This window comes from Neltuma alba, unplaced genomic scaffold, assembly GCF_004799145.2.
Source record: "Neltuma alba isolate B1F8T4 unplaced genomic scaffold, ASM479914v2 tig00010885_pilon, whole genome shotgun sequence".
Taxonomy (NCBI): Eukaryota; Viridiplantae; Streptophyta; class Magnoliopsida; order Fabales; family Fabaceae; genus Neltuma; species Neltuma alba.
The window spans coordinates 275,665-297,479 of NW_021635673.1; the positions used below are offsets into that span (position 1 = coordinate 275,665).

Consider the following 21,815-nt stretch of genomic DNA (forward strand, 5'->3'; position numbering starts at 1 on the left):
CTCCCAAAACCACAACATTGATGATGATGCCCCCTAGGACCCTTTAGATCCCCTATCCCTTTCTCTTTTTGATGTATGACAAAAGGGGAAAATAGAGAAAGTAGTTTTTTTTTCCTGTTGAATTTGTTTTTTGTGAAAAGCATGAGAAAAGTTGTTGCACTTTTCTTTCATTTTGTTGCTCTGAGAACTTCTTGTAAAAATTTATAGTTTCAAAGCAAAAAGTTTATAGCTTTACTAATTCTCTCTATTTTTGGTTCTTTGTTCTCTACCATTGCTTATTTACCTTTTTTTTGTGTTAAGTTTTAAAAATACCAATCAACTTATATCTAAAGTATACTAAACACTATATAATTTTCTTGAGTGCAAATCTACCCATCAAAGGCGCCATCAATTCTCTTTACATTGACCATTTATAGGATTATGTTTAACTAAAAATTATGAGATAGATCTAGTTGACAGATACCTCATACCGCCTCTCCTTTTCTTTCTCCCCTTCTCTCTTCCTCCCTTCGTCACTACTCACTATCAAACTCTCTCCCTCCTATCTTCAAAAATTCCAATCTCTCACCCCCACCTTCTACTTTAACAAACTTGAGAAATTAAAGAAAAGATTTTGATGAAATCCATAACTTTCCCCTTCCAGATCTGCTGTTTTAGAAACTCCACGGTGGTGGTTATGGGTACTTCACGGCGATGACTCTACTATCATAAAGTTGACCTAGGTACACCGACCCAAACCCGTTTTTGCCAATTTTGTATTTCAGATCTGCATTGTTGTTATGCTATTCAGCCTTGAAATCCAACCAAGGACAAGATCGTACTCATATGGGCCTTCTTTGATCATGACTGGAGCTGAATGAGCAAGATGACTAGACCAGAGAGGGGAGAACGCGATTAGGAATGGAGACTGGTTGAGCATTAGCCTTAGCATCTTCAATGCGATCTGAGACAGAGGTGAGATGAGAGAACAATGTTGCCATTCTATTTTTCCTCTTCTACAATGAAAAGAAAAGAAAAATGGAAGGACCCTTTGTCTCCCGCAAAGCTTTGAATATATCAAAATATGGTTGCATTCTTTTCCTTGGTTTGTATCAAAATAAGCCCGATATCAAAATATGTTGGCATATTTTTTTTTCCTTTATTCTGGGTTTGTACCGAAATAAGCTCCAAGTTCATGAAAGCTAAACAATGAGAAACAATGAAAGAATTAAGGAAAAGAACCCATAAATTTTTTCCTCTTAGGTTGTGAAAGTATGTAGGAATTTATCAAATCTAAGGGAATGGAAAAGGATTGACAGGGTATGGGGGAAGAAAAGAAAAGTAGATCAAAATAGTTGTAGTTGAGGGCAAAACATGGAAGACTACTCGCGAATTTGAAGAGAATTTTTTTTATTTTTTTAAATTATAAATTAATATTAGTAGGGTTTTTATTTTTATTTTTCCCTCCACTATCGTTTAGGACGTTTTTCTTGCCATAACTGCTTCTAAATCAGCATTTTCAGTCAAGTGGGACCATTAAACTAAAAGAAATGAACATTTATTATAATTAATGGAGTTGTCATTTTTTCTCTCATTTTAAACTTTGATGGGTGTATTTGCACCTAAGAAAAGTATATGATATTTGGAGCAATTTTGGTATAAAATAATGAGTATTTTTGCACGGTTAACCCATTTTCTTATTCTGCTTAAGTTTATCTCCTGCCCTGTTTATTTTATTTGTGATGCTCTATGATTACCTGCTTTCATGCTAACGAGTTGCGTCTAAGTTTTGTCATCATCAGAAAGGGAAAGAATCTTAGACCCAATGTTCTGATTATAACAAAATTAGAAAAGGATTTATTTTGCAAGGAACTTAATTAAGCTAATTAATTAATTAATTAAAAGTTTATATAAAACTTATTACCTTTCAATACGTTTCAAAAGGCCATTTAATTTGTTTACAAGTCTTAAAAAATTCTACCTAGTGTTGAGTATTCAACTCACATGAATTCAAAATATGAATCGAGTAGAAAAATGCCTCATTCTTTATCCACACATATATATTTTGCTTGTATTAGTAACTGAGTCGAACATATTAAAAATTGTTTTTAACCCTAGTTCTATTCGAGTTCACTTCAAAGTTCTTCATTATATACTTGAGTATTTGACTCGAAAATATTCAAAATAGAGATCAAGTTAAAAGTGACTCTAATTCTATCCAAGTTAGACTAAGCTTTACACATTATATCTTATTTGCTTAACTCCATATATACTCCTAGTATTAGTTCTATATTGAAGAATTATTTTTTCTGGATTTGAAAAAGTTCTTAAAAATATTTTAAGAGTGACTTAGCAAAAATTATTTTCAAAAGATATTAAAAAACTCTACAAGATATCAATCTAACGGAAAGTTTAAAAGGAGTATATTGTCAGATAGCATCACGTTGAGCCGACTACTCTATACTTAAGCTTGAACGAGAAGTTTTATTTAACGTTCTCACCTACCTCAGACATAAATTTCAACAGAAACATTGCTTTGTGTCTAACAAACAAATTTAGAGAAGGACTACAAATAAAAGAACATATTAAATGAAGAAGAAGAGAGCAAGAAGTGAGCAAGCGAGATCTCAATCTATAAAAAGAACATTCTTTGCAACATTCTCTAAAAAAATTATTGAGTCTCAATGATTAGTATTTACTCTATTTAGAGGGCGATAGGAATCTAGAGGACAATTCTGTCAAATATCTTGCATGGAATTCAACTTCGAAGAAGCACATATTTTACTTGGTCATCCGTGGCAATTCGACAAGAAGGCTAGGTATGATGATTATAAAACTTGTTATTCTTTTCTCCTCAACAACAAAAAAGTTGGTTTGTCTCCTCTTAGTTTTGAGCAAGCATGTGAAAATGATTGGCAATTTTCTCTTGAAATGAGAGTGAAAAAGAAAAAGAAAGTGAGAGTGAGAAGCATATGATTGAGGATGATTTGAGTACAAGTAAAAAGGAGAGCTCCAACTACCTTTCTTATAGCATGGTTGTTTCACCTTTTCAGATGCGATAAAAGATACTTGATCCTTAGGCATCCCTTGAAGACTCTCAAGAGTTGAGGATGACTCTCTTTTAAGAGGGGAAGAATGATAGGAATCCAGAACGTAATTCTGTCGAATATCTTGCATGACATTCAACTTCCAAGAAGCACTTGTTGAAGAAAACAAATGAAAGATTTGCATAATAGGGCTTCCAATTAATTCATTTTATTTCTATTTTTATGTGATTTTATTATTTAAAATAGTCATTTTTTTATTCAGTATATTATTAGGAAGATTTGATATATGGGATATTAATTTAGGTAAATAAGTTTCCAAATAGGAATCTCAATATACTCATCTGATCCTATTTATAGGACAGAAATAGAAGACTTTTTTTAATCCTATTTATAAGACACATGGAAAATTTTTTATATGGATGTACAATTTTACCCTTTATTTATTATTGTGTTGACTTTGTTTACATAAGGTATAATGTATATTAAATAGGGATAAAGTTGGAAAGTTGTTAAATTTTAAATAAAAGTTAATGAAATTTAAGATTTTTCTTGGTATGTATGAAACATGTTGGAAATGAGTTATAAATAGGATCAAAAGAGTATTATTTAATATCTTGTTATTGTGTCCTAGATTTGAAATTTAGATAGATAGCATATTTTTAGAATATATATATTTTAAAAAATTTAGAGTAATTTAGGATTAGAAGTTTTGTCTGTTTAAAAACCAAGATGTACTCAATTATTTAGAAAATTGAATGTTATGATGAGAATTTTCTTTGACAAGTATTTACTTGTGTTCTTGTATTTGAGATAGGATATAGTTAAGTTACAAGAGTCTGATCAACTATTTGTGGAGCCTCTTTATAGCTATAGATCTAGAGACAAGTTCTTCTAGGATTTTAACTAATCAACTTTTATTATTTTCAAGTCTTTTTTATTTTTTTTATTTTTTAGGATCCTAGAGGAATCCGCATCAAAATACACACCATCCTGATATATTTTTATTTATTGCATAGAATCATTGAATTCTAAGTAGGATTATCTTTTACACATTGTAAGGGGGAGTGAGTGACTCAGGTATTGAGATGTTGCATCTAGTATAGAGGTGGTTGATATACTATGACATTAAAAGCCCGCTAAACCTTGGAGATACAATAAAATTCTTAGGTGAAGCTTGGGAACTAGACGTAGGTCACGTCGGATTCAACCATTGTAAATCCCTATATGTATTTTCTCCTATTCTTCCTTCAAATAACAGGTGATATCCTCTCCTCTCTACTCTGACTATATTTGTTAAGTTCAATTATTTTATTAAGTGAAAAAATTTTATTGACACTCAATTCAACCCTGTTCAGTCATACTAATATATATGGCTTGATGGATGGAGTAAATTGATTAAAAGTAGAAGATGAATTGTTTACTAACGATATTAGTATATGAATATCACATCCCAAATTTTGGGTCTAAAAGTACCAGAATTAGCCTAAGATGGATAGGCTACCAAACCTTTTTTGGCAGAGATCCCAGAGATTTCCAAGAATGACAGCAGGATTCCCAAGGACTAAATCACAAAGAGAAAATTTTCTAAGACTGAGAAAAGAGAAAGTTAGAGACTCTAGTAAAGTCTCAAGGCCTAAGAATGAGAAATAGAGATGAATGTAGGCCAATAGTTATGCTGGAGGCCTCAATGAGGTGAATTTTGAGGTTCAGCCAAACCATGGGCAAAATCGTAATTTTGCAAAGTTTCAAGCTGGTAAGGGTAAAAATAGAAATGATGTCTGAAAATCCCAGAAAAAGGGAAATGGTAGGTTAAGGCCTGAACACTTCAGAAAAATTCCAGAAAAATAGGAATAAGGTTCAGAGGCTTATATAAGGCTAAAAATGATGAAAATGCTCCTAGAAGGAAATTGTGGAATTCCCAGGGTTTTGACTAATTTGGAATATTTTCAAAAATGAATTATTTAAGTTATAGGGAGGCCTCAAATAATTGGAATAAAATGAGAAAAAATACTTGAGAAATTATCACAAGTTTTAAAAATAATTCCGTCCCCCAGACAGTGAAAAGGTTGGCTTTAATAGAATTTAAAGCATATTTATACACTATCTAGGGAAAGTCAAAGTCAACTGTCTAGAGGTTGACTTTTGACTTAAGAAAAATTAGAAGAATTCCTTGTGATGAATAAATACTATGGATACCCAGATATAGATTCTCGGAGTTATGGACTGTAGAAAGAATTCGGTTAAGATCACTCCAAAATAAATATGATCACTTATTCTAATTATTTTAATGGAAGAACAAGGGAAGAGCATTACTCTCTCTTTAGGCATGTTATATAATGCCATGTAGATTTATTTGAGGTGAGAAAATGATGCCATAATATGTCCTAGTGGTCCCGGGAAAGTGAGGACCCTAAAAAGTACCATATATGGTGCAGAATGGCAAGATAGGTGGAGGAATGCCTAAGGGTTGCATTTTGCACGAATTTTATATTAATTTCCTCCCTATTTTAATGCCTTAATGATGAAGGAATATGGAAGAGACAAGTGTACGGTTAGATGGGAAAAAAAAAGTATTACGTGTATGGCTAGATGCAAAACACGTGTACGGTTGGATTATAGGCATGTGGCTTGATGATGTAAGCATGATGTTATCAAGATTATGTAAGCATGATGTCATGGGACACTTGTCACCAGATTAAAAGAGAAATGGACGGTCCAGATCAAGCCACATATTTTTAAGATCAACGGCCCAGATTTAGTCTTATTTACTATAAATACCCCCTCCCCACTCCTCATTTTAGTGTAAGCTCATGGAACCATGGGAAAACTCTTGCAAAATGGATTCTAGAGAGAGAGAAAAGAAGGAGGGAGAAAGGCCAAGTGACCCCATGCAAGATCAAGTTTTGAAACAAGGTATGTTCATGATTTTTTATATAGTTTTCAGTACCCTTATTGTTATTGAGCTTGGTTATGGATTTTAATAATTTTTGGGAGCTTGAAACCCTAGGGGGCATGCTGCACGAAATTGTTAAGGATAGGGGAAGATGAAATTGATGTTAGAATAATGTTTAAAGGCTTGAGAGGAACAAGAATCAAGTGGTTTTATGTTGAAATTGGTTGAATTTCATGATTGTGCAACTTGAGTAGTAATTTGGCCAGGCCTGGTTCTTATACCTAGGATGTTGTTTTGATAATTTTAAATGCTTCCAATGTGTTTAAAATGAAAAATTATGTGGGCTAAAGGTAAGAAAACAAGTTTGTAAGCATTAGGATTGAAAATGAAAATTCTAGACCCTAAAGGCATACTATTCAATCAAGACTGGTTCATGGAGAAGGAGTTTGATGTTGAGCTTGGAAATGGATTCTATATGCAAAATTGTAAAGAAATAGCATGTGGAATTAATTTTAGAAAGATTGTAAATCAAGCTCAAAAGTTAGAAGTTAATATAGTTCAGAGAAAACAAAGTATTGATTTTGTTGATTACCATGGCTCTAATGAATGAATTTGATGCATTTAGGGCCATGAGATATTGAGAAAGATAAATGGAAAAGGTTGAGCAAGCAACCTTAATGGCTGGTAGCAAAGGGAGCAAGAGGAAGTAAAGAGAAAGTTTAAAGACATAAGGTAGCAAACTTGACCTTACTCTTATATGCTTGGTATTTGCTTGCATGTATGACATGTTTCTATGTTATATGATGTTATGAACTCATGTGTTGTGATTGTGAACGCGTTTGAAATATGTCATAGGCCTATATGTTTTATGATAAATGCATGATGATTTTCAAACATATCATTATGTTATAAAGATGTGAAGTTGCAAGCATGTTATGAATGCCAAGCGTCATGTATGTTTGGGTGGTTATTGTTTGCTACTGAGATTCTCCCGAATCTCACCCCTCCCTAACCAACCATTTTGGTCAAGTATGATGGGCAATGATTGCATGAAGGAGAGCATGAGAAGGAAGGAGAAAAAAGTGGAGAATTATTTATGTTAATGAATCAAACTATTGGTTAATGTATGATTCTCTTATTATGTAAATCATGTATATAAATGCCAATGATGCAATGTATTTATTTAGAATGTTTATGATATGAATGCAAATGTATAAGAATGAATGGGAAAGGATAGGGCCAAGCTATGCATGCCAAGATAATAAAAAGAATTAAAACAAGAATTGTCTAATAGATAAAACGTAGGACCTAGAGCAATCAGCTTCCAGCTCTAGTTTGATCTATCAAATGTATGAGTTAAGCCATGAAACTTGGCAAACTTATTATACACATCCCAAGCTTTAAAATGATAGGTAGATTACCTCAATTGGATGTGTACACTAATAGATACGAATTTCCAATGTTGAGCCAAGAAAACTAAAAGTTCTAAAATTTACCAAATAAACAGTGAATTTCATGGATTAAACTGTATGAATTGGCTTGAGATAAGTCCAGTTTGATTTTTTTTTCCTGTAGAGAATTGAAAGAGCTTCGAGTAAAATTTTAGAACACCTCAATACGATTTTTATAGAATTAGTTATAATTTTTCAAAGTTGAACTAAAAATCTGAAATTTAACCAATGTACAGTAACATGAGAACCAGTTGCAAATTTTTAATCTACGAGCTTGTTTCGTGAATCGCGTAAACTGTAACGCTTCTGAATACGTGTTCTGAGAGGTTAAAAGAAGAATGTTTCAATGAAGGGAGAACGAAAGTGATAGAGATATGTTATAGAAGTGCAAAACTAGTAATATAAATGGAGACATCATTGAAGTGAGTAAAGTAAAAATGAAATAAGGAACTTATTGGGTGATGAGTAGGGTGTTGAATTTTGGGGATAAAAATTTTTTAAGGAGCGGACAACATCTTACTTTTAGAACTTGGAAATTTAATTGTAATACAGTGTACATGAAGGATATATTATGCTTTATGAAAAACACCGTATCATATCAAATTAATTCTACACATTAGTATGTTTATATGGGAAAATGTGTATAAAAAAAAGCAAATAAAATATCTTATTAGAATGAAAGGTTAAGATACAAATTTTTTTGGAAAGTTTTTACTCAAAAGTATTGGATCATGAGCCTTTGTAGTGATTACCTACCAGCACTACTAATCTTATGGCAACTTAGATCCACATGCGTAGCTGTTCAGGTGATGACTACAAAATCGCTTGCCATGACTTATTTTATTTTAGCAGTAGTTGGTGTCACTACTACACATCTACCTTGTAGCACTTATTACCACTACTAAACTACCAAAATAATCACTACAAAATTATTGTTTTTAGTAGTGAGAGTACTCGTCATTAGAAAAGTTTTTACTCTTATTTTACATTGAAAAAAAACTGTTATTTCTTAAAGTAAAGTAATAACAAATCTCATGGTACGAAATCTATGTTGTCACTAATAAAGGTTTGTTGTTTTATACAACTAAAGTTATGTTTTAAAGTGAAGTAATCATTGATTTCATGGTGAAAAACCTAACTATTCAATATAGTATTTTGTCACTGATGAATGTGTTATTATTATTTTAGATAATTAAAATTGTCGATTGATAAAGTGAATTAGTTATTTCATATAATTTGAATTTGATAGTTATTTTCATATACAATTTTACAAAATATTACTTAAGACATTTAGTTGCCTGATTGTCATATGACTTTTTTGGAAAACCAAAATATGTAAGATCAAATCCCACCAAAACCACTCATTACTCAAAAATTCTCTAACCACCTCCAATAGTTGGTTGACAATGTGCAGCGACTAGAGTTCAAGTGTTATTTGAAGGAAGATCAATGACAATGATAACTTGGAGGAGGAAGCTTTTATTTACAAAAGAAAAAGTAAAGAGACTTGTGTAAATGCATCCACCTTAATTTCATTCAAGCCCCTTAATATTACATCTTGTTTGGTTCCCTCAATTGGAGAGAATGTAATATAGTGTAATACAATGTAATATAATGATAATTACATGCACTTGTTTGCTACACAACTAAGAAAAGACAATGCATATGCATAAAAATATTTGATTGCATTAGCACGAACAAGAAAATAGATAGGAATAAATAATAAGTTAAGAGAAAAAACTACCCTAATCAATAATGAATTAAAATGATGTATTTGTTGCCTAAATATATAATAATTTTTTTGAGTTAAGATACAAAAATACCTATTAACTTTTGTCAAAATGTGCTTAACACCGTATATTTTTCTTAAGTGTAAATCTAACAATACAAGTGTAGGTGCAAAAAAATCAAGACAGTTTAAACAAACTAAAACCCGTTTATTTTAATGGTGGGGCCCACAATATTTTTATGAAAGTACAGTACCCCAACTAAAAAAGCCTCTCATCTCATCTCCAACCCCTCGTTCGCTTGTCCAAAAAAAAAAAAAAACCTCTCCTCTCCAACATCTCCAATCGCAGAGCAACTATGCCTCATTCTGATCGAGATCTGAGACGGCAGAATGCCGACGATGACGGCGAGGTCGGAGACAATAGAACACCGATGATAATGGCAAGGTCTGAGACGGCAGAACGTCATTGGTGATGACAACGAGATCTGAGACGGTAAAACGCGGGGTAAGACGGTGAGATCAAGATGGCAGAACCATGGCCTCTGCAATTTTTGTCGAAGGTTGAAGAACACAGCCTAACTACCACTGTTGCATCCCAACGATTTGAAATCCCAATAGTGTAATCATTACCTCCATGTGCCAACTCCCTCTCTCTCTTCCTTCTCTTTGGAGGTACAATTACCACCTTCTTCTTCTCCTCCTTACCTCGATCAATGAATTATTTTGGATTGGGTTCAAGCATTATTTATCAAAGGTTGAATCTTTAATGCTGAAGGGTTTAAGTAGAGGTTGAGTTCACAAAATGGGCTGGAGAAACATTGTTTTTTTGTTGATTCCCATGTCATTTCTCTCTCTTCATTTTTCCTTGTGAACTTTGTAATTCACTCTTTCTTTCCCTTTCTCACGGCTAAGAGTGATGCAGGTCACTTTTTGAAGATCCTTCGTGTGTCTATGCTTTATCTTTGTATGTGGTATCTCAATTGATAATCCATTTATGAGTTTTGAAGGGTCATTGTACCCCTTTCACTCATTATTTTCTTTCTGGGTGTGGTTTCTATGTATCCAAAGTTAGATGAATTCGAGAGGTTGGGGAAGGAGAGGTTTTTTTTTTTGGGGGGTTCTTTTTTTGGGGATTGAGGGCATTCCAATACTTTCATAAAAATTATGTGGACCCTACCATCAAAATAAACGGCCGTTAGGTTGTTTTAACGGGGTTAATATTTTTGTATCTATTTTGAGCTTGTATTAGCAGATTTGCATATGAGAAAAATATATGATGTTAAACACGCTTCTGAAAAAAGGTGGGTATTTTTGTACCTTAACTCTAATTTCGTTCATACATATATATACTTTTTTTATTCTAAATATAAGACGTATTTTGTAGTATAATATATTTAGGAATATATAAAATAAATTAATAGACAAAATTAGCCTAGCTAGTTCATATATACAATGAAAAATTGAAATTTGAACCGAACCAATAACTTAAGTCATTGCACGTAGGTACCTATATACGTACATACATAAACTGATATACACACATATGTAGTAGCTTGGTTTGTATATTGGTACAATTAGATTGTCCATTTATCTCATTATTTTTTTTCTTTTATTAACTTGTATACAAAAAATATATAATTGAATTAAAGTATAATGAAATTTTTATTAATTAAAATTGTGTTATATATATGTTATCTAACAATCAATATAATTTCTATATAAATTGAAACTGAGTTAATAAGTGATCGATAGCTTTATGCATCTTTCATTAAGGGCACTTTAATTAATTTAAAAAATTATGATAGCGATAATGTCTTTTCTGTTTGATTATGAGAAGTACCTCATTCATTAGTTCTAACACTGTAATGCCCTTTACATTATTTAAAGTAATTAGAAGTATAAAATATAATTCCCTTTACATGAGTCAAACCAAATACTTGGATAACTCTGTTTCAATTATGATTATATGTAATCCTTTTTCGTGTAAACAAGGCTATTAAGTTACTTATTAAATGGAACCATTTTATCATATCTATATTTTTGTGGTATTTGTATGCCATTCTCCTTTTTTTTTCATGCAATTATATGACATCCAATTCCACTAAATCAGAGTTGAAAAGTGTAGCATTATTAAAATAAGGAGATTTTTTTTTTCCAATTTACCAGATTCCAACAATAATCTTGTTTTTTTTTCCCACCAAAACGCTAATCTTCCTTTTTTCGCCCAAAAAATATTAGGGCTTAAGAGAAATCTATTTTTTTCTGCAGAAAAACCCAATCCCATTTACATCATCCAATCACCATTGTTTCCTTCATGAAAAACCTAACCTTAACATGGACCGTTACAGCACTTGTTATATTTTTTTATTGGGAAAATTACTGTAGAGTCCCACAGAAGACAATTTACTACCAGAAGGTCCTATGAAATCCCCAAATTCCTCATAAGTCCCCAGGGACCTCTGGGTAAATAATTTGAGTTGTGATATTACGTACTTGCCCTCAGTCATTGATAAAGGAAAGAAAAGAGGGAGAGACGCTGATTGGCTTCATTTAGTGCGGTTGTTTGTTATGCATGCACAAGGAAGAGAAGCTTCTGAAAGAAAGAAGGGAGTTATGCGCTGGTACTCCATCGCAGGCAAGCGACATTATTTCTTCATCTTCTTGGTACGTCTCATCATTAACAACATTTCTCTTCTTCTGTACACAACCAGTGTCAAGTTTAATGTTGGTCTGAAAAGTTGATTGTGTGTTGATATGTGGGTATTAAAGATGTGATTCAACTCACTAGAAATATTAAGGGAGGCTCATTTTAGTCATATGTGGTTTTAATCATGTTAGGTGTGGTTTTACTATGTGTGGCTAGGGTTAGAAAGCAATGCTCTGTTTTTCGGTGAATGAGGCTCTGTTTTTCGGTCACTGATGCTGTGTTGCTGATGAAGATGAGTGGAAAATAACAGATATTTATTATTGTAACCCCTCAAATGCGATGGTTAAATGTGTTGTTAATGGGTACATCGAAGGTTGTTAACATAACTGTATGACTTGTTATTAACAACCAGTCGCAGCTTTAATGCTGGTCAGAAAAGTTGATTGGGTGTTTATACGTTGGTATTAAGCATGTGATTCAGCTCTCTAGAAATATAAAGGGAGGCTCATTTTAGTCATATGTGGTTTTAATCATGTTAGGTGTGGTTTTACTATGTGTGGCTATGGTTAGAAAGCAATGCTCTGTTTTTCGGTGAATGATGCTCTGTTTTTTGGGCAATGATGCTGTGTTGCTGATGGAAATGAGTGGAAAATGACAGATATTTATTATTGTAACCCCTTAAATGCGATGGTTAAATGTGTTGTTAATGGGTACATCGAAGGTTGTTAACATAACTGTATGAGTTGTTATTAACAAGTGATTGTGGCAGGTTGATATCCAGGATGGCAACTTCCAGTGCAAAGCAATTGTTTTGCTACCTCCATATAGGAGGACAATTTATTAATGGTGTAGAAGGTGAAACGCAGTATGTTGGAGGTGGTGTGAGAACAAGAATGATAAAGGAAGGGACATCATATGGAGAATTTAGAACAATGGTGGCATCAATTGTGGGAAAAGAAAGTAATGGAATGGTTATGAAATTCACAGTAACCTTTGATGAGTGTACATTTGTGGACCTTGTAGATGATGAAGGAGTAGAACATTTGATTAACTTCAATGGCGACAGTGGTCATGTATATATAGGAGAAAATGGAGATCAAAATTCACAACTAACAAGGGATGTTGTAATAGAAGAGCAACATGTGTAAGTTGTGTTATTTAAATTTCGAAGTAATATTAGCTATTGTCAACTGTTGTGCATAAGTTGTTATTATAGTGATCGAAGGTTGTCATTAACGACCCCTTGACCTGTTCTGTTATGTAGGATGGAAGACTTGTTCGGAGGTTCAGATACATTGTCCATGTCTCCACCTAATGTGGTTAGTGAAGACCCACTATTGTTGCCATGTGGTTCAGAAATGATGCCAACCCCAATTCCGGAAATGAATTCAACAAAGTGGAAGGGTTTGGTTATCGGAGAAGGACAGATTTTTCCTAATGCAGTGGCTCTTAGGCAAGCACTGTATAGGTACAGTATTGCTGTGAAGTTTTCATACAAGTTTGTGAAGAACAATCAACAAAAGATCATTGTGAAGTGTATGGCGGAGGGATGCCCGTGGTATATGGGTGCATACTCAATGGGACAAAGACAAGATTCTGAGTTGTTAATAATTAGAACCTTAAGAAGTGAGCATGTGCATTATGCACAGGACAGCTTGGTTGTATCTCACTCTAGAGGGTCAAACTTAACATCATCAATCATGATAGATTCTTTGAGGTGTAATATAGACAAGAATGCTAATGAACTTAGAAGAGATCTGTATAGAGAATATGGGGTGCGACTGAATTATAGTCAAGCATACAGGGGTAGAGAAAGAGCATTGAGGGAAATACATGGTCGTGCACAGGATTCATACATGGCGATTCCCTGGATTTGTGAAAGGCTCATTGAAACTGATCCAAACACAAGTGCTCGATGGGAAGGGTTGGATAGTAACAGATTTCAGAGGGTGTTCATTGCTTATGGATGCTCAATTAATGGATTTTTAGAAGGGTGTCGACATATACTTTATATAGACGGCTGTCATCTAAGTGGTCCTTACAGGGGGACATTGATTTCAGCTAATGCATATGATGCAGACAATGAACTATTTCCATTAGCATATGCTATAGTTAGTGGGGAGACATATGATGATTGGGCTTGGTTTCTCCAGAACATCAAAGACATCACAAGATCAGTGGAGACAACGATAGTTTCAGATCGGAATAATGCCATTATAGGTGCTGTGCGAACAATATTTGGTGGCGAGAGACATGCTTTTTGTTATAGGCATGTGAAAGAAAATTTTAGTGCACATTATTTAAAAATTAACCGAGGCAGGGGACGAGTTTCAGGTACTTCAAAGGACGTTGCATTGAAAATGCTGGATGGAATCGCCTATGCAAGGATTGAGGATGAATATGTTGCTGCAATGGGGAAACTTAGATCATTCTGTCCACAATTGGCTGATTGGGTTGACACTCAAGGAGATGTAGATCGGTGGGCTTTAAGCAAATTCCCGTTTAAGCGATGGGATAACATCACCACTAATGTTGCGGAGTCGTTTAATGCCTGGATTTTGAAGGAGAGGAAGCACAATGTGTCAGTTCTCATACATGAGCATATGGAGAAATTAGCCAAGAAGATGGTTGCAAGCAAAATGGCAATGGAAAATTGGACAAATGGCGTTGGGCCAAATATTGAGTCCAAGTTGCAAGAAAAAGTAGCAAGAGCGGAGAATATGCATACTGTATATTATGGAGATAACCGAGTTCAAGTTGATACTACATCTCCTACTGGAATAATTTGTGTCACTGTTGATCTCACAGCTCAGAAATGCACTTGTTTAGCATGGCAAATGAGCGGAGTACCTTGTGCTCATGCCTGTGCAGCGATAAAGCTACTTCATGGTAGTGTTTATGAATTTGTAGATGATTGCTATAAGCTGTCAGCCCAAGAGAAGATATATGCAAGTAGTATGAGGCCAATTGCGACACATGATTGTCCTCGTCCCGAAGCTCTCACCGTTACGCAGATGATGACGGGAACATTTTTACAGCCACCAATCACTAAAAGACCCTCAGGGAGGCCAAAGAAAAGAAGGATTGAATCTCAATTTCAAAGTAAAAAACTTTACCACTGTGGAAGATGCCATGAGCCAGGCCACACTGTGAAGACTTGCCAGAACCCCAATCCAAGTTGAGCTTTGCTGGTGGCTTGTTGATATTTCGTTTTGTGAATGCTTGTGACAGCATTTTTTTTGTAAATGTCATAACCTACACCTCAAGTTGTCCGTCATTATCCACACATGCAACACGTATGCTTTTTTGAATAGGTTGTAAATTTGGTGTAGTTATGTTGTACATATATATATCAAGTGGTAAATGACACCTGGTTGTAATCTGATATAACATCATTTCTGTATTTTTGATGTACTGGTGAATAGGTTGTAATGGACTTGTTATCAGACGCCATGCAGGTTGTCATTAGCAGTCTCAATTATGTTACTGATATAAAGTGACAATTTCTCCTACTTCCAGTGTTCAGTGATTTCTTAAGACATTCGAGCTGTGTTAAAGTCATAATATGATATGATTTGGTTAGAATTAGATCTCATGTGGAGGTTGTGGTATCCCCAGCGTCAGTTGTCAGGGGCAATGCGAAGGTTGTTAACCAATTCTGTTCGGGTTGTCAACAATCCCTGTTGAGGTTGTAAATGAATTGCTGGAATAAAAATCTGCTGTAATATGATTTGGTTCTTTTAAAGCTGTTAATGACTTTAAAATGCTCCCAATTTTTGCTATTAAGGTCGTTATATGTGCTCATAATATAATTAAGTTAACAGCTGTGTTATACCCCGAGTGAGTTGTTAACCAATTCTGTTTGGGTTGTCAACAATCCCTTTTGAGGTTGTGAACAACCCCTGTTGAGGTTGTAAACAGATGTGGCAGAGAGGACTCTGATATATGCCTATCATGTCACCGTGGTTACCATTTGTTTATCCAGTCTTATTCAGTCTGCATTTGTGGCCATGATGAAAACACATGAATGCCTTTACAAAAACTTGATAACCAGTAAAGGATATCAAAACACATTAACATATCTTAACATCCAGGATTCATACATGCTCAAAGAAAAGAATAAAATGTGAACTTGACGTTCAGATGTCACTATGCTGTCAAATAAATAAATGTAAATACAATATATGCTTGTCATTTATTTCTTCCTCTTGCTTTGGGGGTTTCCTCGCAGCAAAGACAGCACTTCATCGCCATGCAGGTTGTTCCGATGAGTCACGAGCCACCACAAGCATCCAACCTTCAAGTCATGGATTTCTTCAGGGGAGTACTTAGGCATTGTGTAGCCGTCATCACCATACTCAGTGCCGTCCCATGTTTGTAACCAGCTCAACACATGCACCCCACAAGAGTCCCTACAAAGGAAAAACAAGTACTTTAGTGAATGAACATTAGCTCCCAAAAGTTGAGACACAAGTACTTGTTGTGCTGAAAAATAACTCACGTGTCAGATTGCACATGAACTTTTGCCCATGTGACTTCCTCGTCAATCTTGTCCTCCTCCGCAAACAGTGATGGCTTCAGCACACGAAGCACTTGGCAGAAACAATCTCTCTGCAAAAAAGGGACAAACAGAAGAAACAAGTTTGACAGTTGTGAATGACAAGTTATCAGGAAGCATTAACAACCTTCGCTGTAGCCAATGACAAGTAATCAGCAGGCATTAACAACCAGGACAGTTAAGCAGACAAGCAACCATAACGCATTAACAAGTTATAGAATGAATGTAAAGTTGTGCATACAATCCCTCTCGCCATGAATTGCTTAGGATCTATCTGTCCTCTCTTCTTCCCTTGCTTCCTTTGTGGTTTCTTCCCTGTTTTCATTGCTTCTTCTTCCTCTCTTTGTAATCTCAACATCGTCAAATTGTCCACCAACGAGTCAAGGGCATAGAAACGCATGGTTCTTACATCCATCACGTAACAGAACCAATGGTAATTGAAAAGGGTGGGGCCAAATATGAAGTCACAGTCTCCAATGTTATATCCTATGTGCTCCGGTAAGATTTCATGTTCATGTTTTTCCAGGCTCCACCTAAGAGGATTAGCGGCCATTGTTTGCATTAACTCGGGTGAAAAAATGTGCCTACTGACACGACCGTGGTTCTCTTTTTCATCTCCCACCAAGGTTCTCGCCACCATAGACATGAACTATATCACACATACAAACAGTTAGTCATGATCATAATGACATTCGCAGTTCTCTATCTATATAAACAACTGTCTTACCCTGTCGTTCATCCATTTCCTGTCTTGTAGGCAGCAAAGCTCAGCACGTGTCAAGAAGTACCCATACATCTCTACAATGTACCTGCAGCAAAAGGAACAATGAGCACAAGGGTTGTATGTGTAAAATTGTTGTCAATCAGTTGTCCCAATTACAATCAGTCCCAACACTTACTTGGCACCTTCATCTTGATCACATCTTCTCGTGCACATCTGGAATAATTCCTCTTTCTCGTCAGCTTTTCTCTTGCCACGGCCTTTTTTCACCTCCTCTAACCAGGGAGATTTGATTGCACGGCTTCTCACCCGTGTTGATCTTCTTACATCCATTTGCCCTTGTGCTTGCTGGTCCATTTCATCCTTTTCCTCCATTTCATCGCCTACACCCTTATCCTCTTCTGCTGCTGCATCACTAGACTTGTCTTGTGTTTTTTCTTCTCCATCATCCTCTGATCCAGAGTGACTCCCTTCTCCTTTCTCCTCAGGTTGAGATTGACTCTCTTCTTCACGCGAAGCACTTTTGCCCTCTTCTTTATCATCTCCTTCTGGTTCACTCTGTTGTTCCTCTTGTGACAGAATTGAATCTTTTGGGCTTCCTTTACCTTCTTCACCGGTTTCTTCATCTTCAGTTGCCTTCTCTTTGTCATCTTCGCTACTTACTGCTTCCACCACATCTTCCTTGTCAATCTCATCCGTCAACCTCAACTGCAGGGAAACCAACTCTTCTCCAATTGTCGACACCAACCCTTCAACCATGGTCATCAACCTTTCATACGTTCTCTTGATTTCCTGCAAAACAACAGTAATGAAAGTTATCATTACTCCAAATTCTACACAGCACCAAAATAAGCTTCACATGATTTACTTACAGGGTGGGTTAGCTTTATTCCTGTGTTGGATGCACTTGTTGAAGCCCCACCGACACTCGGAACGCCATGCAGTATGCCTCTGTCGCTATTCTTTTCTGATTTCACTCTTGCCTTCACTTTTTCCTCATCCCAATAAGTAATGGCATTTTCATTTTTTGCCGCCTTTTCTTTTCCAAGAGGAAAGTGTTGTAGGCAATAAATCTGCATGTGAAGTTAATGATAACTTAGATATACAACAACATCATCCAAACAGGCCACTGACAACATAAACAGCGGAAAATCACAACCTACACACTGCCCAATAACAACATACACAGTGACCAATCACAGCCTACACACTGCCCAATAACAACATACACAATGACCAATCACAACCTACACATAACCCTGTCACAACATACATTTGCGCCATTCACAACATGTACAGCATCCAGTGACAACCCATACTCAACAGAATGACAACACGAACAGACTGCAATTACAACCTATACATAACCAGGTGACAAACCAACACAGCCCAATGACAACCTGCACACAGGTCAATAACAACCTCCACACCATCCACTCACAACATATACATAACCAGTTCACAGCGTACATTTCCCCAACTGACGACATAGAGTAGTAAATAACAACATACACAGTGACCAATCACAACCTACACATAAGCCTGTCACAACATACATTTGCGCCATTCACAACATGTACAGCATCCAGTGACAACCCATACTCAACAGAATGACAACACAACAGACTGCAATTACAACCTATACATAACCAGGTGACAAACCAACACAGCCCAATGACAACCTGCACACAGGACAATAACAACCTCTACACCATCCAGTCACAACATATACATAACCAGTTCACAGCGTACATTTCTCCAACTGACGACATAGAGTAGTAAATAACAACATACACACTGTCCAATCACAACCTACACATAAGCCTGTCACAACATACATTTGCGCCATTCACAACATGTACAGCATCCAGTGACAACCCATACTCAACAGAATGACAACACGAACAGACTGCAATTACAACCTATACATAACCAGGTGACAAACCAACACAGCCCAATGACAACCTGCACACAGGACAATAACAACCTCCACACCATCCACTCACAACATATACATAACCAGTTCACAGCGTACATTTCTCCAACTGACGACATAGAGTAGTAAATAACAACATACACAGTGACCAATCACAACCTACACATAAGCCTGTCACAACATACATTTGCGCCATTCACAACATGTACAGCATCCAGTGACAACCCATACTCAACAGAATGACAACACGAACAGACTGCAATTACAACCTATACATAACCAGGTGACAAACCAACACAGCCCAATGACAACCTGCACACAGGTCAATAACAACCTCCACACCATCCACTCACAACATATACATAACCAGTTCACAGCGTACATTTCTCCAACTCGACGACATAGAGTAGTAAATAACAACATACACACTGTCCAATCACAACCTACACATAAGCCTGTCACAACATACATTTGCGCCATTCACAACATGTACAGCATCCAGTGACAACCCATACTCACCAGAATGACAACACAAACAGACTGCAATTACAACCTATACATAACCAGGTGACAAACCAACACAGGCCATTGACCTGAGTAGCAGCCACTAACAACCCACGCTAAACCAAATGACAACATGCACACCATACAGTCACAACCTACACATCAGCTAATCACAACCTACATTTGTGTCATTCACAACATGCACAGCAGCCATTGACAACCCACGATAAACCGAATGACAACACGAACAGAAGGCAATTACAACCTATACATAACCAGGTGACAAACCAACACAATCCATTAACAACCTGCACACAGTACTATAACAACCTTGACACCAGCAAATCACAACCTATACATAAGCAGTTGACAGCGTACATTTCTCCAATTGACAACAGAGTAGTAAATAACAACATACAGAGCAACCAATCACAACCTACACAGCACATTGACAATAAACTAACATCAAAGTAAATGAATCATACCCACACTTACCATTAGGAAGTACATGCAACCTCCCACATTTTTCGTCCCATCAGCTTTTCCTTTCTTCTTTCCTTTCTTGAACTCTGCAATTGAGTTGCAGAATTCTTTCAAAACTAAGCTGCTCCAATCATAGTGTCCTAAACTATCCTTTGTCACCACCATGACTTTCAACACTTTATCACTCACCCATACACTAGAGCCAGGACACAAGAGGACTCCTAGTGCATACATAACAAAAAGGAATTCAAACTTTTCTTCCTCTTTTCCTTCAATCAACCATGTTCCTATTGTTTTGTATGGCACTTTCCCGTAGTCACTCCTTAATTTCTTGAACGTTTCATCTTCATTCTCCACATTTATTTTAATATCTTCCCCCTTAAATGGTAGACCCATCAATTCATTTACATCTTCGGGCCCCACTAAATGCGTCTTCCCTCGAATTGAAATTTGCCTACTTACAGGGTCAAACACACGGATCAATTCACCACAAAAATCTCTATAGATCTGTGAGCAGCATATGTCAACCAATTTATCAAAACCAATTCTTTTCAGTCTTTCCATCTTATCTTTACTTTTCTTTAATTGCTTGCAGACTTCCATAAATTGTCCCGGAGCACAGCGTGTGTGAAAGGGAACAATATAATTCTTCCCTTTTGGTGGGACTCTCATTTCTTTAGCCCTTTCACCATATTGTTCTTTCTCCTCTTCTGTTAAGTTCCCCCAAGCCTTTTTCACAGAGTTAGTGCCCTCTTCAAAAGACTTAAACTTCTTCTTGTTCTGCTCATAAAACTCTTCAGTGAATAATATGTATCCGGAGAAATTCCTAGCCCTTTGTCCATCTTTACTCTTACTCTTTTTAGTCATTTTGTTCGACTGCAAAAAGGAAAAAAAATACTGTCATCAACATATATTTTAAAATAGTAAGTATCTTCAACACCACCAAATTATTCACTAATCAACAAAATCAAAATATATCCCTTTGGATGACAGAAAGCAATGAACGGCAGTAAATAATATGGATCACAAATCAATCCACCAGAATGAATTTCCCTTCATTGGTTATAGTATAGAGCCAATAGGTGCTATATCCAACAAGCAATTCCCTTTCTGACCTTATGGCCAAATTAACATTCCACCATGGAGCCCACCATAAAAAGCCAAACAAAACCTTTATTATTTTATTGCCGAACAAATCAATTACATAAAGTTCTCCCTTTTAATTCAGCAATATTAACAATAACTGATTGCTGCATTTAAAAAGCTCTACCAAATCAAATTTTTGACAATTTTAACCAGTGTTCTTCAAACTGATCTCTAATATAACTTAGTACCAACCAGCCCCAACTTTTGCCCCTAACTTTGATTCGCATGTCAGATCATTGTAATATCAACATACTTCACATTTCTAATATCACAGTGAAAATACAAGTCACGGTTATCACTGGTTCCATATATAAACACACGAAACAACCGAACATTCCAAACCACTTCAGGTCATCGAGCAGCTTTTACGAACAATCAACAATTCAAATGTTCAAACATTCCAAACCAAACATTTTTCAAAATATGACCAAGAAGCTTGAAATTGTCAAATATTCTAACCGAGAGAGACTAGTTGTCTGGAGATTGAGGCGTTAGTAGAGAGACCACCGGACTGTACCAGAGAGTTCACGGCGTCGGAGCAGACGGCAACCGAGTGCGGACCAGAGAGGGATGGAGTGCTGAGCAGAGTCGGCCGGACCGTGCTGGAGATTGAAACCGTTCAATGCGTCGGAGAAGACGGCGACGGCGGGCGGACGAGAGACCGACGGACTGCGGACGACAGACTGACGGCGTGCAGACCCGAGACCGATGGACCGCGCAG

General features: G+C 36.0%; 2 protein-coding genes across 2 annotated transcripts; one reads left to right on the forward strand and one right to left on the reverse strand.

The window, feature by feature from the left end:
* Nucleotides 1-11,719: 11,719 nt before the first annotated feature.
* On the forward strand, nucleotides 11,720-14,928 carry LOC114759708 (uncharacterized). Its single transcript, XM_028948930.1, has 3 exons — nucleotides 11,720-11,763; nucleotides 12,516-12,890; nucleotides 13,011-14,928. The coding sequence occupies exons 2-3, from the start codon at nucleotides 12,529-12,531 to the stop codon at nucleotides 14,926-14,928; spliced, it is 2,280 nt and encodes a 759-aa protein (XP_028804763.1). The 5' UTR covers nucleotides 11,720-11,763; nucleotides 12,516-12,528.
* Nucleotides 14,929-15,886: 958 nt separating this feature from the next.
* Nucleotides 15,887-16,860, reverse strand: LOC114759729 (uncharacterized). The gene is made up of 3 exons (XM_028948963.1): nucleotides 16,546-16,860; nucleotides 16,248-16,357; nucleotides 15,887-16,158 (listed from the first exon to the last, which is right to left on the reverse strand). The coding sequence occupies exons 1-3, from the start codon at nucleotides 16,855-16,857 to the stop codon at nucleotides 15,942-15,944; spliced, it is 639 nt and encodes a 212-aa protein (XP_028804796.1). The 5' UTR covers nucleotides 16,858-16,860; the 3' UTR covers nucleotides 15,887-15,941.
* Nucleotides 16,861-21,815: the final 4,955 nt, after the last annotated feature.